The sequence below is a fragment of the Hylobates moloch genome, unplaced genomic scaffold (assembly GCF_009828535.3).
Source record: "Hylobates moloch isolate HMO894 unplaced genomic scaffold, HMol_V3 SCAFFOLD_26, whole genome shotgun sequence".
Taxonomy (NCBI): Eukaryota; Metazoa; Chordata; class Mammalia; order Primates; family Hylobatidae; genus Hylobates; species Hylobates moloch.
This window is the reverse complement of record NW_026652301.1, coordinates 277,125-294,083: the sequence shown is the minus strand read 5'-3', so window position 1 is coordinate 294,083 and position 16,959 is coordinate 277,125. Positions and strand designations below refer to the sequence as shown.

The window sequence follows — 16,959 nt, the reverse complement described above, 5'->3', positions numbered from 1 at the left end:
TGGTTGAACTAATTTACATTCCCACCAACAGTAAAATGTTCCTATTTCTCCACAGCCTTGCCAGCAGCTGTTGTTTCTTGACTTTTTAATAATCACCATTCTGACTGGTGTGAGATAGTATATCATTGTGGTTTTGATTTCTATGCCACAAATATTGAACTGATCTTCATTTTGCATTTTTCCCACTTTCCATAACCACAGAGTCAACATCATCTCTGTCTTGGTATGTTATGCTCATTTATTATCTTCTGTCTGTAGTTGACAGGTTTTTCTGAGTGATTTTAGGAACTTCAAGTTCCAGTAGAGAGAATGAATGAATGACTTCTCTTAACTGGACTTCTGTCACAAAATCATGGCTAACTTCATGCATTCAACTACTGTATTTTAAACATTCCAAAAAGTGATCAAGATGTCATTCCAGGCAAACTTTTTTTTTTTTTTTTGAGATGGAGTCTCGCTCTGTTGCCCAGGCTGGAGTGCAGTGGTGTGATCTCGGCTCACTGCAGCCTCCACCTCCCAGGTTCAAGCGATTCTCCTGCCTCAGCCTCCTGAGTAGCTGGGATTACAGGTGTGTACCACCACACCCGACCAATTTTTTTTTTTTTGAGTAGAGATGGAGTTTCACCATGGTCTTGATCTCCTGACCTCATGATCTGCCTGCCTCGGGCTCCCAAAGTGCTGGGATTGCAGGCGTGAGCCACTGCGCCCGGCCTTTTTTTAATTTTTAGTACAGACGGGTTTTCACTGTGTTGGCCAGGCTAGTCTCGAACTCCTGACCTCAGGTGATCCACCTGCCTCGGCCTCCCAAAGTGCTGGGATTACAGGCGTAAGCCACCGCACCCAACCTCCGGGCAAACATTTAAGACAAGATTTCTTTTTTTTTTTGGCTGTAAGAAAGAGATGCCAATCTGTCCCCCCTGCCAAGGAGCAAAGGAGCCTGAAAAACCAAGAGGCCAGTTGCTTCCTCTTGCTGTCTTACATTTTTGTATTTCATTTTTCTTTGTAAGGTGGAGTGAGAGCCCAGATCTATTTATTTAGTCTGTTTCTTGCCATGTTGCTCATACTCACAAATTTCTATTTAAACTTGCCTCCTGGCTTCTTTAAGAGATAAACTGTTGCTGCAGTAAGGTTAGGGTAAGGAAATTACCTTACTTAACAGCTGGTAAGTCACCAACTGTTGCTGCTGGTTATGGTGCCTTGCTGTGGAGTCCATGAGCTAACTTATTTAGTGAGAGATTTTCCTGCTGATTTGTTATAGCCTTGAGGGAGAAAAATTGAAATCTCCCACAGAGGCAGGAATTTATGTTGTAAAAAATAAGGCATTTTTAGTATTTATAGACATTTTAACATGTTAAAATGTTGCATTAATGTTTGAGTCAAAAGATAAGATTCCATTTTGAAGTTACAGGGATTTGCAATCAGTATTCCTAAGGTCTTAGATGTTTGCCATGAAGTTTTCCTTTGCATTGATTTTATTTCAGTTTCTCCATCTGTACATGATTCATGGTGTATGTGCTTGAGGTGGGTGGAACTCGCCCTTGTTGGACAATTTTCAGCATAAGAAGGCAAGTGGGCAGCACTTAATTCTCTCCTAACCCTTAAGATGATAATAAGGACATGTTAAAGGGTCAGACACACAACAGTGAGCAGAAAAACAAGGTTGAAACACTTGAACCTGGGAGAAGGCATACAATGTTGGTAACTGATATAGTTGGGCCAGGAAGCCACAGTCTAGGGTGCATTTGGAGGAGAAAATACAGCTGAATAAGACTCCAGGCTTATTTGGAAATGCCAGGGACGATGGATAAAGCAAGAGGCTGACGGCAGAAGGATGGACTGGAAATGTCTATATGGAAGAGAAGCCCTTTATTTCATCCCTACCTGGGAAAGCCAGCACCCAGCAGCCGTCTACTGGGTGAAAAATTGATTCATTCCCAAAGTATTTGAATGTCTCCTGAGAAAAGACCTCCCAACCTGGCCATTAAGTAATCACCAACAGGGTGGTGCAGCCCACTGGTTGATAAACTCTGCCAATGTCAGCACAGCTCTCCATCAGTTTTTCCTGACTCATCATTAAATACGAATGGATAAGAAAACATCCCTAGCTATTTGAAGAAAGACTGCACCTTAAAAGACAGGGGCTAAAATAAGCAAATGGAAACAATAATCCTAAGGGAGACAAATTTCAGGAAAAAGAATAAAGCTTTAAGAGGGAGCTCTACTTAGTTTCCTCAGAGAGATTGGAGAAAATGTTACATCCATAGATAGAGCAGGATGCTGTAAGAAGAAAATCAGCATGCATCAAGAAAGAACGCTTAGACATTAAAATATTATTGTCATGATCAAAAATTCAGTGGAAGGACATGGAAGATCAAAAAATACCTTAGAAGAGCAAAAAGACAGAGTAAGAAAAGATGAAAGAGTAACAATTATAAAAGATCATTCAAGTTTCAAAAGCCAATTAGAAAACTAGAATTAAAGAATGCAGAAAACAAAGGAGAGAAAATTATTTAAACACATACACACATACACACACACACAAAAACCAATATCTTAAGCCTGAAAGACATGAGGCCCCAGATTAAAAGGGCCTGCTAAGTGTTCAGCACAATGCTAGGTCTACCATAGTGAGATTTCAGAAAATCAGGGTTAGAGAGAGATGTTAAAGAGCACACAATCTTCTCTGATGTTAAAACACACACACACACACAGACACACACACACATCACTTGCAAGTTATTGAAAACGTTATTAGTAACAAATTCCTTGTAAGCTAGAAAACAGCAAAGCAAAAAGTTACTTGAGGAATTACTTCAGCAAAACGAAGGGAGTAAAACAAGCAAGTCAGACATAGAATCCAGCTAAATGGGATTCTTAACCTCTGAGGGACACAGCTGAGAGGCAGAGAGGCATAGAACAAGAGACAGTTGTTTTCATTATACCTTTTTTTCTTTTTTTTTGACATGTACATATTACTTTGACAAACATTTTTGAATTTTTTTCAATAGCACATATACATCAAATAAGATTTTAAGACCAAAATAGAAAAAGAGGAAAATCCTTAATTCTACCATCTTAGACCCAATCATTTAAATTTTTTTAAATTTATTTTCTTCCCATCTATCTTTAAAATATAAGTTTTTTAAAAAAAATAGGGTTGTAGTCATTATATATATATATAATTTTATCCTGACTTTCTCAGATAAGCATTTTTCCTATAGTTACATATTCTTTGTAAACATTTTAAATGACTGCAGTTGTTTACAATGACATGTACTACAGTTTCCCTGATCTCTATAACTGAATTGGAATGTAACTATGATAAAAATTTTGTTATAGAAATAGAAGCAACCAGTTTGTCTATTAGCCAGTTTGACTCCATCTGGATGTGTTATTTTTATTTGGTTAGGCACCACGTGTTTTCCAGACTCTCTGTGAAATCATTGTAGTTGTGGGCTCCACATCTCTGAAAAGCATCAAAACCCCTTGAACCTCAAAGACGCTGGTTCCTTGTCTGAGTGACACTGTGTTAACCAGAAGAAGTGCAGGGATATTTCTGGGGGACAGGCACTACAGCTTCCACAGGGTCCTGCCCACAGGCATCTCAAATGCTTAGTAAACTTTGCTGTAGTTCATTGAAAAGAGCCTACCAAAAATCTAATGAAAACTGAGCTGGATACTAGATTGGTCTTCATCTTATAATGGAACATTTCAGCATAAAACTGTGACTATTTCGGCCGGGTGCAGTGGCTCACACCTGTAGTCCCAGCACTTTGGGAGGCTGAGGCGGGCAGATCACAAGGTCAGGAGTTCAAGACCAGCCTGACCAACATGGTGAAAACCTGTCTCTACTAAAAATACAAAAATTAGCCGGGTGTGGTGGCACGTGCCTGTAATCCCAACTACTCAGGAGGCTGAGGCAGGAGAATTGCTTAACCTGGGAGGCAGAGGTTGCAGTGAGCCGAGATTGTGCCACTGCACTGTAGCCTAGGAGACAGAGCAAGACTCCGTCTCAGCCAAAAAAAAAAAAAAAAAAAAAAACTGTGACTATTTCTTTGTCTTTAGTTCAATGCAATAGAAACTGGAAACTCACACTCTTGGAATCCAAATGAATGACTTCAAAAAATGTTTGGTCTCTTGTGTCTGTAAGTGTTTCAGTTTCAGAATTTAAGAGCTCCATTGGACTAGTGCTCCCAATGAGTAAGGATATTCGCTAAAATAAATGTAGATATGCTGCCATAAAAATGAATGAGATCCTGTCATTTGCAACGACAATGGAGGTCATGTTGAATGGAACTGGAGGTCATTATGTTAAGTGAAATAAGTCAGGTACAGAAAGACAAATTTTGCATGTTCTCATTTATTTGTGGGAGCTAAAAATTAAGATGATTGAACTCATGGAGATAGAGAGTAGCAGACTGGTTGCCAGAGACTGGAAAGGGTAATGGCGGCGGGGGGGAGAAGTGGGGAGGGTTAAGGGGTACAAAAACATAGTCGGACAGAATTAAATTAATAAGACCTAGTATTTGCTAGCACAACAATGTGACTATGGTCAAAAATAATTTAATTGTCCATTTTAAAATAATTAAAAGTATATAATTGGGTTGTTTGTAACACAAGGAATAAATGTTTGAGGTGATAGATACCCCCCCCCAAAAAAGCATGTATGCTGACAATTCCAAAGACATTTCTATTTTAGGAGGAGGCCAAGGAGGGTGGATCCCCTGAGGTAAAGAGTTTGAGACCAGCCTGGCTAACATGGCAAAACGCTGTCTGTACTAAAAATACAAAAATTAGCCGGGTGTGGGTGGCACGTGCCTGTAATTCCAGCTACTCAGGAGGCTAAGGCAGGAGAATTGCTTGAACCTGGGAGGCAGAGGTTACAGCGAGCTGAGATCGTGCCACTGCACTCCAGCCTGGGTGACAGAGTGAGACTTCGTCTCAAAAAACAAAAAGGCATTTCCATTTTTATTTTCCCAATAATTTTAAAGCCAGTTTGTTTACTAAGGATTTACTTAACTCATATAAAAAAAAAATGAAATAATTAAAGTAAATGTAGCATGATGTCTCACTTATCCACAAATTCTTTATCTGCCATCCTGCCATCAGACACATAGCCATAAACTCAGAAGCAGTGTAAAGGACCACAAAGCCACTACGGTAGATGCCACAGATATTAAACATCCAACGTCGCAAGCTGTGCTTACAACAGGGAGAGCAACATGCTTCTCTGCCTGATGCTGGTGCTTCCTGGATGGCTGTATTGAGAAGAATTCTGAAGGACACTTCCCATCTCAACTAGAGTGTGTCAGCAGTGATTCACACTAGACATGAGCATGGAATGGGAGAATGATGGTATCTGGCCATCTGCCACTTTCAAATCCATTAAGCCTTACTAAAAAGTCTTGTTTGACTTCTCTGGTTCTGGCTCCAAGTTTTTTACAAGGTTGAAAAAAGCCTTTTACAAGGAAGAGTGTATGAGGCAATAAAAGTTAGCTTAGACCACATCCATTCCATTTAACCCATTAAACTTGTACTCAGATTACTGTGGTCCACTTATGGGTCAAGGATTTGGGTACTGCCTCAATGGTGAATGACAGTCATTTTTCTCTCTCCCACTTGTTTTTTTTTTTTAATTATTATTATACTTTAGGTTTTAGGGTACATGTGCACAATGTGCTGGTTTGTTACATATGTATCCATGTGCCATGTTGATTTCCTGCACCCATTAACTCGTCATTTAGCATTAGGTATATCTCCTAATGCTGTCCCTCCCCCCTCCCCCCACCACACAACAGTCCCCAGAGTGTGATGTTCCCCTTCCTGTGTCCATGAGTTCTCATTGTTCAATTCCCACCTATGAGTGAGAACATGTGGTGTTTGGTTTTTTGTCCTTGCGATAGTTTACTGAGAATGATGTTTTCCAGTTTCATCCATGTCCCTACAAAGGACATGAACTCATCATTTTTTATGGCTGCATAGTATTCCATGGTGTATATGTGCCACATTTTCTTAATCCAGTCTATCGTTGTTGGACATTTGGGTTGGTTCCAACTCTTTGCTATTGTGAATAGTGCCGCAATAAACATACGTGTGCATGTGTCTTTATAGCAGCATGATTTATAGTCCTTTGGATATATACCCAGTAATGGGATGGCTGGGTCAAATGGTATTTCTAGTTCTGGATCCCTGAGGAATCGCCACACTGACTTCCACAATGGTTGAACTAGTTTACAGTCCCACCGACAGTGTAAAAGTGTTCCTATTTCTCCACATCCTCTCCAGCACCTGTTGTTTCCTGATTTTTTAATGATGGCCATTCTAACTGGTGTGAGATAGTATCTCACTGTGGTTTTGATTTGCATTTCTCTGATGGCCAGTGATGATGAGCATTTCTTCATGTGTTTTTTGGCTGCATAAATGTCTTCTTTCGAGAAGTGTCTGTTCGTGTCCTTTGCCCACTTTTTGATGGGGTTGTTTGTTTTTTTTCTTGTAAATTTGTTTGAGTTCATTGTAGATTCTGGATATTAGCCCTTTGTCAGATGAGTAGGTTGCAAAAATTTTCTCCCATTTTGTAGGTTGCCTGTTCACTCTGATGGTAGTTTCTTTTGCTGTGCAGAAGCTCTTTAGTTTAATTAGATCCCATTTGTCAATTTTGGCTTTTGTTGCCATTGCTTTTGGTGTTTTAGACATGAAGTCCTTGCCCATGCCTATGTCCTGAATGGTATTGCCTAGGTTTTCTTGTAGGATTTTAATGGTTTTAGGTCTAACATTTAAGTCTTTAATCCATCTTGAATTAATTTTTGTATAAGGTGTAAGGAAGGGATCCAGTTTCAGCTTTCTACATATGTCTAGCCAGTCTCTCTCCCACTTCTAACACAGCCAGCATAAGAAACCGTCCTTTTCCATACTATCCATATTTTTAGCATGTGAAGACTGGCTCCAAAATCAGTTTTAAATCCACATCGAAACAGAGCTTTTTATATCATCGTGTTACACTGTGTCATGTGCAGAGTAAGATGAGCTATGAGAAGTCCAAAGTTCCACAGTGGTATATTTTGCATAATACCATTTGTGTTTAAATTGTATTGTTGTTTTGACTTGACATAGATAGCACATTACATGTTTCCATATTTTTCTTCCTCTCTGTTTTCTCTGTGAGTTAGCCAGAGTCACTATTTAAAAAAACAAAACAAAAAAAGTGTCAGAATCACCAGGAATGGTGTTTTTGAATATAAGATTAAGGAAAAAGGAATTGAAATGCTGAAGGTATAATAAAGATGGCATAATCTTAACAGGTGAGTGGCAGGTAAAATAACTGGTATAAATGATTTCTAATCTTAGTAAAGGGTCTATGAGGCAAGTGTTATTGTCCTCATTTTACCAGATGAAGAAGTTGAGCTTTTGAAAAATGAACATATGCCAAAGACTCCACAACTCACAAGAGGTACAGCCAAGATTTGAACTGAGGTTTGTCTGATACCAACCTTGGTGGTTTTCTCTCTCTGCTGTTCATGAAAGGTGAAAAAGTTTAAATGATAAATGCAGAGTAAAAGCCTTGTATTAACTCTTAAGTTTTGGAATCTAAGAAATTACCACTTTTTCTAGACCTTGAGATTATAAAACTATTCTTAAAAGTTGGTTAGTGTCAGGCGCAGTGGCTCACGCCTGTAATCCCAGCACTTTGGGAGGTCGAGGCAGGTGGATCACCTGAGATCAAGAGTTCGAGTTTGCCTCTACTAAAAATACAAAATATTAGCTGGGCATGGTGGTGGCTGCCTGTAATCCCAGCTACTCGGGAGGCTGAGGCAGGAAAATCGCTTGAACCCAGGAGGCAGAGGTTGCAGTGAGCCAAAATCGCACCACTGCACTCCAGCCTGGGCAACAAGAGCGAAACTCTGTCTCAAAAAAAAAAAAAAGGAAAGAAAAAAAAAAGTTGGTACCAGGTACATCCATCTGCAGTTTCATTGACTGAGATTATGTAGCTGAGAGAAACTGAGGCTCAGAGATGGCACGATTTAGCTGAGGACACTCAGCTAATTAATCACGGAGCTGAGACCAGCACCCAAATCTCCTTTTCCTCATTCAGGGAACTTTGCATATGGCCTCTTAAGGATTCTGCTGTTGAAAGCAGCCAGAAATCCTGTCTTTGAAAGCCATGGGCCATATGGACAAAACGGATCCATGTTTCAAGCATGGAGCTGTGTAAAAACACCAATAAGTCTTTTTTCAGTTCAGTGGCTTTCAGACAAGGTGCTGTCTTATGAAAGGATAAGTAAAACATGAATCGTCTCTAAGTTCACCTTTTGTGATAAAATTAACTCCACCTGGGAATTCCTTCCTTCCACCCTTTCTAAAATTAAAACTAGAAATCCAAGAGAGGAAGCAGTTGTCTAGTTCTTGATCTACAAAGAAATAAAAGAGCAGTTTTATGTCTCAGGCAGAAGCAGACGAGAGGCCTGGGGGCCTGGCAGTGCAGAGTGAGGAGAAGGAGGCAGGGCTGTGAAAATTTGCTGACAGGGAGGGAGTAGGAGGTGTCCAGGTCTCCAGCGCAGTGTCTCATCTCTAGAGCGAGCCCTCATGTGGGTGAAGCAAGTGTCGATACACAGAGGGGCCCCCGCAAGGTGGGTGGGAAGGTTATTTCAGGATGCCAGGAGCACTCAGGCCAGCTTGGAAGTCCTTTCATGGGCACCATGGGGAAGTCTGTCCACTTCTAAAAGAATCCTGGCCACTGGCAGGGAATGTTGGGAGCAGATCCAGCCTAAGAACTAGAACTAGGTTAGAGTGCCAGGTCCCAGCTGATGGATGAGGTTCCAGACAGACCCCACTCCTGGAGACATTTGGGTTCCAGCCAACAGTGAAGAGAGTATGCGATGTGGCACCTGAGTCCTGTCCCAGGGACCCCATCTGCCAGATGTGGTTGGCAGTGAATGGCCAGCATGGAAGGAAGCGCATGGTCACATCTGTCTCCTTTTCCTGGACCCAAGTGAGCGCTAGCCCAGGTACACTGGAGTATGTTAACTCTCCCCGCCAGAAACCTGGGCCTGCTATTGAGACTAGGTGAGGAGGGAGGTGGCAAGGGAGAGGAAGAGCAAAAGCATGGGATGAATTACCTAATAGGCAGCTCGTGAAGAGTGACCATCCTCTCAGAGTCACCAGAGGTTCTTTCAAATGCAGATTCCTGGCCCTGCATATCAAATGCCCTGGAAGTCTGGCCAGGGAATTTACAGTTTGTATCAGGTGCCCTGATTGTTATCCCAGCTGCATTGTCAATAGGAGTCCTCCAAGGAGAGCAAGGAAGTGCAGACTGGGGCACCTCTGGAGGCTGCACACAGGGAGGAGAGGTGGAAGGAAGAGCTGCTGGCTGAGAAGCTGCTGTCATCAACCTGTGGGGGTGAAGAGGGGGTATGGGAGCGAGGGTGAGAGAGGCCTCAGGAAGGACTCTCTGGAACTGGAGGCAGTGACTGGAGTTTCCTCTGAGACAAGCGGCCCTTTAGACTCAAAAGATGAGGGTCACCCATCACCATCCATCTGGTGGAAACATTACAGGAGCAAGTGGATAAAAGATGATTTTGCTGTAAGATCAGAATGGAAAAAGACAAACCCACAAAGAAAATCTAGAGGGAGGAAAGCATATGGTTTTTAAAATAGTACAGTTTAGAATACATTGCAACACAAATGGATTAATTTTTGTACAGTGTTGGCAATGAAAAGGATTCTCATAGTTATCTGGAATGCTTACTCAGAGAGATGATCTCACTTCCCTAATAATGCAAAGTCTTGAGCAATGTGGGGTCTTATGTTAAGACCCAGTGATAAAAAGGGCTAGACTTGGCAGGGAAGGGCACTGCAGGGGTGCCCACGGTGTGTGCCAAGACTCAGGAACCAGAGGAGCAAGTCACAGATCAAGTGCTGGCAAGCAGGTTGGCTTGGCTAAAGTCATCAGTGCAGTGACAATCTTAGAGAAAAGTTTGAAATCCATATTAAACTTTTTTTTCTTTTTTAAAAAAGCAGTCTTACCCTAGAAGCACTACACGGAGGGAAAAAATGAAATTGCATAATCATTTAGAAAATATATGTGCTGAGAGAACTTTGGTATTAAAAGGGGATTGTAAAACAATGCAGGATAATAAATCTTAGACCAAAGATAAATCCTGAATACCACAGCAACCAAATGGTCCCAGGAGACTGAAAGGCATCCATCAGAACAGGCCACTATAAGTGCAGCTCGTTGGTCTCATTTAGTTTCCCAGGAGGCTGAAATGTTGCTCACTGAAGGTCTCGGTTCTGCTAAGAGTGGACTGGGTAGGAGGTGCCAGGAGCAGTTTCCTGCAGGCCCCTGGTCCTCAGGCTGCCAGGCAGCAGCATCCCCATTTATTGTGGTTGTGGCCAAGCAGTTGGCAGCTCCATGCCTGGGGCTTCTCTGCTCATTTCTGCTTCCTCTGGCTCTTCCGGTCCAGTCATCTTTATTTATATCCTCCTATAGCATCGCCATAGATGGGTTGTGATGAATGCCATTCATCAACCTAATGGGCTCAAATGGAACTCTTTGAAATCCCCCAGGATGCGCCTTGGTCTAAGAAAAGAATTGTTAACTGCACTTTTAAAACTAGGAATTTATGTCTTCCTATAAATTGACCTCGTGAGGTTATTTGTGGATTCCAATAGGGAAGTGGCCTTCTTAGGCCCCAGCGCCTCCTCCGCCTTCCCCTCACCCAACCATCTGATGCCCTCTGTCTACTCCGAGCCCGGGGTTGCTGAGGACAAAACCCTGGCAAGGTCAGCAAATGGAAGAGGTGTCTGCTTCCTTTCTTGCTCTGGAGCTGTATGCCTTGTCTCTCTCCTTCTGCCATTTATTCACTCACTCATTCAGTATCTATTGCACTCCTGCTTTGTCCAGGCAGGGTGCTGAGCACTGGAGATGCAGTGAACAGTCTGTGCTCTGAGGGACCTACAACCTAAACAAATAAGCGCACAAGTACTTGCTCAAGGGCAGCTCTGGAGAAGCAGCAGGTGCCATGAGAGCATCTGTAGGAGGCTCTGGCGGTCTCTGGTACCCTGCTTCTCCTGTTAATGCAGGACTCTGGGGGGGCTGACTGCATATGTGACAGTTCTTTGGATGTTCCCCATCGCTTTACTCCATCCTTCTTTGTGAAATCTCGACCTCAGCAGATGAACACTGCCCTGGCCAGAATCACCCTAGGCTCTGCTTCTCACCCAGCTCCTGGCCCCCTCCCTGTTGCCACTGCAGCAGAGGGAGGCCACCAGGGTTACTGGGTCCCTCTGACTAAAGGCTCAGGTTCCAAGGGGAGGCCAACTACCAGAGGACACCCTCAAATGTGAGGAGGGCAGGGGGCTCAGAGCATCCTCAAGGCAAAGCACAGGCAACCGCCCACACAAGCTTTGGTTTGTTTCACAGTGTGTAAATCTCTGTACAGTTTTCTCACAATAAACGTAAGATGCGGCCGGGTGTGGTGGCTCACGCCTGTAATCGCAGCCTTTTGGGAGGCCAAGGCGGGCAGATCATGAGGTCAGGAGATCGAGACCATCCTGGCTAACACGGTGAAACCCCATCTCTACTAAAAATACAAAAAATTAGCCGGGCGTGGTGGCGGGCGCCTGTAGTCCCAGCTACTCAGGAGGCTGAGGCAGGAGAATGGCGTGAACCCGGGAGGCAGAGCTTGCAGTGAGCCGAGATCACGCCACTGCAGTCCAGCCTGGGGGACAGCAAGACTCCGTCTCAAAAAAAAAAAAAAAAAAAAAAAGATGCATACATTGTAATAAAAGCTAACACTTCAAAAAAGGAATAAAGGAAAAATTCAGTATATTCTCATCTTCCTTTATGCCAACCACCAGAAAAAACTGCTTTCAATCGTGTACTGTGTCTCCTTCCGGATCTTTTTGTGTTTATGTAAACATGTTGATTTTTATGTTGTCCTACATGTTTATATTGTCCTGTAGTCTACTTTTATTCACTTGAAAATTTATCTAAACTTTTCAGGATAGCACACACAGATCCTCCTCATTCTTTCCAGGTATCCAGTATTTCAGTGTGTGAATGTACCATAATTTCTCTTAAAACCAATCCCCCGTTCGTGAACATGTCAGTTCTGCCATATTTTGTTATAATAAATAAACTCATTGCAGCAATGAATATCCACACACACACACACACACACACACACACACACACACACATGCACACACACATCTTTCAGTGTCAAACTCTCCTTAGAAAGGTATTTCAGGTCTAGTGTCTTGCATTTTAATGGGTTTTCATACACAATGAGGTGCTCTTAATCACCTTCACCACATGGCTGGACGGACAAATGCGCCCCCCCCCCCCCCCGATTCGCTTCTCATATGTTCCTCTCTGGAAACTGCACCTCCGTCTCTCACAGTAAACTCGAGTGCTTGAGTACTCTCGATTGCGTTTTTTGCAGATTCTGTTTATTTCCTTTGAATTTGTTATTGTAATTGTGTAATTTACTTAATTGGTATATAAACTGAAGAAGTATGAGGGGATTATTGTTTTTAAGAAAAAGCGTAAATTATATTTCTCTTATTCCCAACTTGAACTAAGAAAATTGTTACTAGCTAAACACCCACACCTAAACACCTACATCTACACCTGTGTGTCAGATACAGTAGCTTCTACCAACTCATAAATTTCATCAACCATATTTGGGAGTTGTGTCCAGTCTTAATCTGCCTTGCCAATATTGTATCTGGAAAAACATCCTACAGCTGTTTGGTTTATTTGTAGATTGAGTTATCTTTTCTCCGTAGAAATACCTGAGAATGAAGCATGTCTTATTTAGAATGTCTAATGTAATCTACCTTGATAAAAGTCGGTTTGAGCCTTTCTCCTTACCCCCACCAAGCCATTTCAAGCTCTGGTAATGCCCTCAGAAACATCATGTCCAACCTCATATAAGAGAAATGGAAAACCTGGAAGTCACAACTGTTGCCTTTGAAAGTGAGAAGGTGTCTGTATATAAACATCTCGCTGCTTTTTAAGCTAATATAATGTTAGAAGTGATTTTACAGCCCCTCTAAAATTTACAAACCCTTACGAGACTCTTGTAGATACTTAGTTGTTGGGTGCGTGGATACACAGAGAAACCCTAAATTCATGCAACAAACATTTATTAATTGCCAACTGTATGCCTACTAATTGGCTGGCAACTGGTGGTGCCACCGCAAAGCACAGTGGGTACAACTGCTCTCCCAAGGCCTGTGACCAAACTTAAGACTCAGAGCCAGCAGGAAGTGCAGAGATGCAGTTTACTCAACAGGGCATGTACTCTCTAAAATGGCCCAGCCTTGTGTGTGCCTGGCCAGTGGAGCAGGATGCTGGGAGGCAAAAAAGAAGTTTTCTCATGAAATCTATGAATTCTCTTCATCTTCTCAAGGCGTGCCTGTGTAATTCAGTCATGAATTTTACTTAAACCTTGTGGCATTTGATAGAGCCTTGCAGAGACTACAAGACATCTGACTGCTGTATTTTCTCTTCTAGGATATCAACGAGTGTATTCTTGAAAACTATCCCGAGTGTTCCAACCCCAGGTTATTTTACATCATTCCGTACTTTTGTGGACAGCATCCCAGATGCAGGTAAGCGCTAAAGCAGGCTCATGGCATGCACGTACGCACAACAAGGGCAAGAACCCCACCAGCCTGGCACTCAGTGGAATGTTTTGTATCCCTTGTCTCTCAACCTTCTGGAATTCAGTTCCTGTTTACTATTAATCTTTCAAGATAATATTTGAGACTCCAAATGTCCTATAAATAATGAAATTTAAAAATCAGGGGCCGGGTGCAGTGGCTCACGCCTGTAATCCCAGCACTTTGGGAGGCCGAGGTGGGCGGATCACGAGGTCAGGAGATCGAGACCATCCTGGCTAACACGGTGAAACCCTGTCTCTATTAAAAATACAAAAAATTAGCCGGGCGAGGTGGTGGGCGCCTGTAGTCCCAGCTACGCGGGAGGCTGAGGCAGGAGAATGGCGTGAACCCCGGGGGGGCGGAGCCTGCAGTGAGCTGAGATCGTGCCACTGCACTCCAGCCTGGGTGAAAGAGCAAGACTCCTTCTCAAAAAAAAAAAAAAAAAAAAAAAAAAATCAGGGTCTGCAGAGGCCTCAGGAGACCACCATATAAAGCTTTGTAACTGGAACCAAACCCTTGTTTATACCTAAAACATACTTGTCACTACTCAACCCATGTTGTTTGTCTTTCTCTTTGGATAAAATGACAAAATGTCACATAAAATGTGATCATGAAGACCAGGAGCAAACACCCAGCCTGCTGCTCTACAGTGACTGACTTAACCAACAACCTGCCTTCGTGGCATGTGTCACTGGGTCTGAGACACTGGAAGCCCACACCCCAATCCCATAGTGGATATACCTAGTAGGCAGAGAAGAAAGTGTTTTATAGTGAGCACCTGTCAACCTTACTTGAAGTCACGACCTTCTTTAGAAAGTGACTTAACTCAGATAGTCAGGACCCCCAGGGTGTGATCTGCCCAGGTCCTGCATCAGCACCCCTGCATACTTGTTAACAACTCCCACCCAATCATAGTCTCGTGTGTAGCTGCCTCCCCAGATGCTTCTGGTGTAGCTATAGTTGAAATCTACTGTGCTAGACAAATGGCATAACCTGGAGAAGAAATGGCAGCAACAATGAAGCATTATCTTTGCTTGGTAGGAAATCAACCATGCTATCAGAAGTGACAATATTCCCCAAAGGAAACATTAACTAGAGGGTCCTTGTGTTTCTGAAAAGGCCAAAGGAGAACTGTTACTTCTATATCGGCAATGCGTTCATTGTACTTTTTTGCTTATGCTATGATTTCTGCTTCGTTTTTAGGCGTATTGTTGTTATTCTTGTCTTGTTTCATTTGCCGTAACAAAAGAGTTTGCTTATAGTCCAAATTACAGAACTAGGAGTGCTAGTTTTTGACTTCACCATAAGCTGCCTGAGTCCAGGTGGCCTCTCCCCTGCCCCCGACCCTTGCCTCAATAACAAATACCTCCTGGTTAACATTTAGTGCTTCAGGTATTGGGAAGATCTGGGGCTGGATGACTCACTTGCTGATCACAGTGAATATCTTTATAACAGGAAACATGATTTGAACTCCCTAAAGTATTTTTTAAATCATGTAGTATTTTTCAGATTTTTAAACTTTCTAATCTTGGAGAGGTGACTCATGACACCATACCTTGATACACACACAATGATTTTTATAACTCTTTCATTATATCACCTTGCACAGTCTTTACAACAGTGCTTTGAACTAGGTAAGGGTTATTGTTACCATTTTTCAAAAGAGAACCCTGGCTTGCCCAATTCCCCCAAATGATAATGACAGCCAGGCCTGGAGCCCCACTCCTGGGCTTTTCTCACTCGCCTTAGTATCAGTTCAGAGAGCTGGTCTACAAATCAGATTAGGCTATTTTCCTTCTGCAATCTAGACAAACAAAATTAAACAAAAATCCAAAGATTTCTCTTTAACTCTTCCAAAGAATAAGATGATTAACAGGCATGACCTGACACCTCTTTTGAGTTCTACATAAATGCTATGTCGGTAAGTTTCGTATTTCAAAACTCCTAAATTTATTTAATTGGTTCAGTTTGGTCCTCCTATTAAAAAACCATTCTATTCGCCGCTTGATTAGTATTTGTTAGAACCTAACTGCTTGTGCCTGCATTCATTCGTCCACAATACTTAGGCAGGGCCTGTGAATTCAAGGCCCTGGGCTTGGCGTGAAGCATGGATGAAAGTGACAGAGAAGGAACGGTGAGCAGGGCAGGACACCAGCTGGAAGGACTGGGAAGGCTCTGGATGGGGCTACATCTGGGCTGGTCCTTGAGGGAAACAGGATTTGGACTTATGCAAGTGAAGGTGGGAGGTAGAGGGGGTAAACTCTCAGCATCTTGTTGCTGCATTTCAAATATGAATCTCTGATTTGAAATAAATTTTTATATCCATAAAGGGAGCCTGGTGAATGGGCCCTTGAGAGAGCAAAGCTGAACGTGAATGAAAACTTCCTGCTCGTGGGGATTCTTGAAGAGTTGGAAGATGTGCTGCTGTTACTGGAAAGATTTTTACCTCATTACTTCAAGGGCGTGCTCAGTATCTACAAAGACCCAGGTAACTTCATTTGTAAGCAAACTCTTTTCCATGAGAGGTCTGTGTCCGGGGCTACTCACCTTGAAAAGGCCTCAGGAAATAAAGGAGTGAAATGATCTCTTCTGATGACAAAGGGCAGTTAGTTCCCTGGGCTTGCGAAGGAAAGCTAGAACCAGGAGCTGCAGATGCCAAAATCTTGAGCTTCATGTTCAGACATAAAATCACCATGTTCCAAAGGCTTAATGGCTCCATTTCTCCCTGTGGAAACTGAAATTGGCAACATTCTCCATAAGCCTTGTCTTGAGCATGTTGCTGGAAACTGAAATTGGCAACATTTTCCATCAGCCTTGTCTTGAGCATGTTGTTGGGGTGGGTACAAATGAATCTGTGTGTGCGCACCTGGACTCCATTGACGGAAACATGCGTGAGTATGAAAGAGCCATCCTGGTGATGAATTCTCTCTGGCCCAACTTCCATTTGATAAAAGCACTCTAGTGTATCAAATCCTGACAATGGAATAGATAGAGCAGCAAATTGAAAATACAATTATGATTTTATCCTAACAAACCGAGTGGTCCCCAAATAGCAGCAAGAAATAGAATGTGGCAAAGCAATTACAAGGGCTGCCTGTGGTATCATCGTAAGCATAATTACTTTCAGAAATCCATCATTTATTTTTTCGTTGTCATTTTATCCAAAGAGAAAGACAAACAATGTTGTTTGTTTTTTCCTATTCTCCTTAATCTACTGCTGTGACAACAAGCCTTGATAATACACGTTCAGTGATCTGTTTATTGTTCTGTTTTGTTGTCCTGAAATGGAAG

At 42.4% G+C, this 16,959-nt stretch overlaps 1 protein-coding gene across 11 annotated transcripts in view; it reads left to right on the top strand.

The window, feature by feature from the left end:
* Positions 1 to 16,959, top strand: part of LOC116463124 (uronyl 2-sulfotransferase) — a 442,893-nt gene that overhangs the window by 252,713 nt on the left and 173,221 nt on the right. For all 11 annotated transcript variants that reach the window (XR_004246585.2, XR_004246582.2, XR_004246581.2 and 8 more), the window contains exons 6-7: positions 13,520 to 13,617; positions 15,999 to 16,156. Coding sequence is in view for 3 of the 11 variants with exons in the window: in XM_032146089.2 (XP_032001980.1) it covers positions 13,520 to 13,617; positions 15,999 to 16,156 (256 nt within the window). In the remaining 8 variants the exon portion in view is untranslated. The remainder of the gene's footprint in view (positions 1 to 13,519; positions 13,618 to 15,998; positions 16,157 to 16,959) is intronic.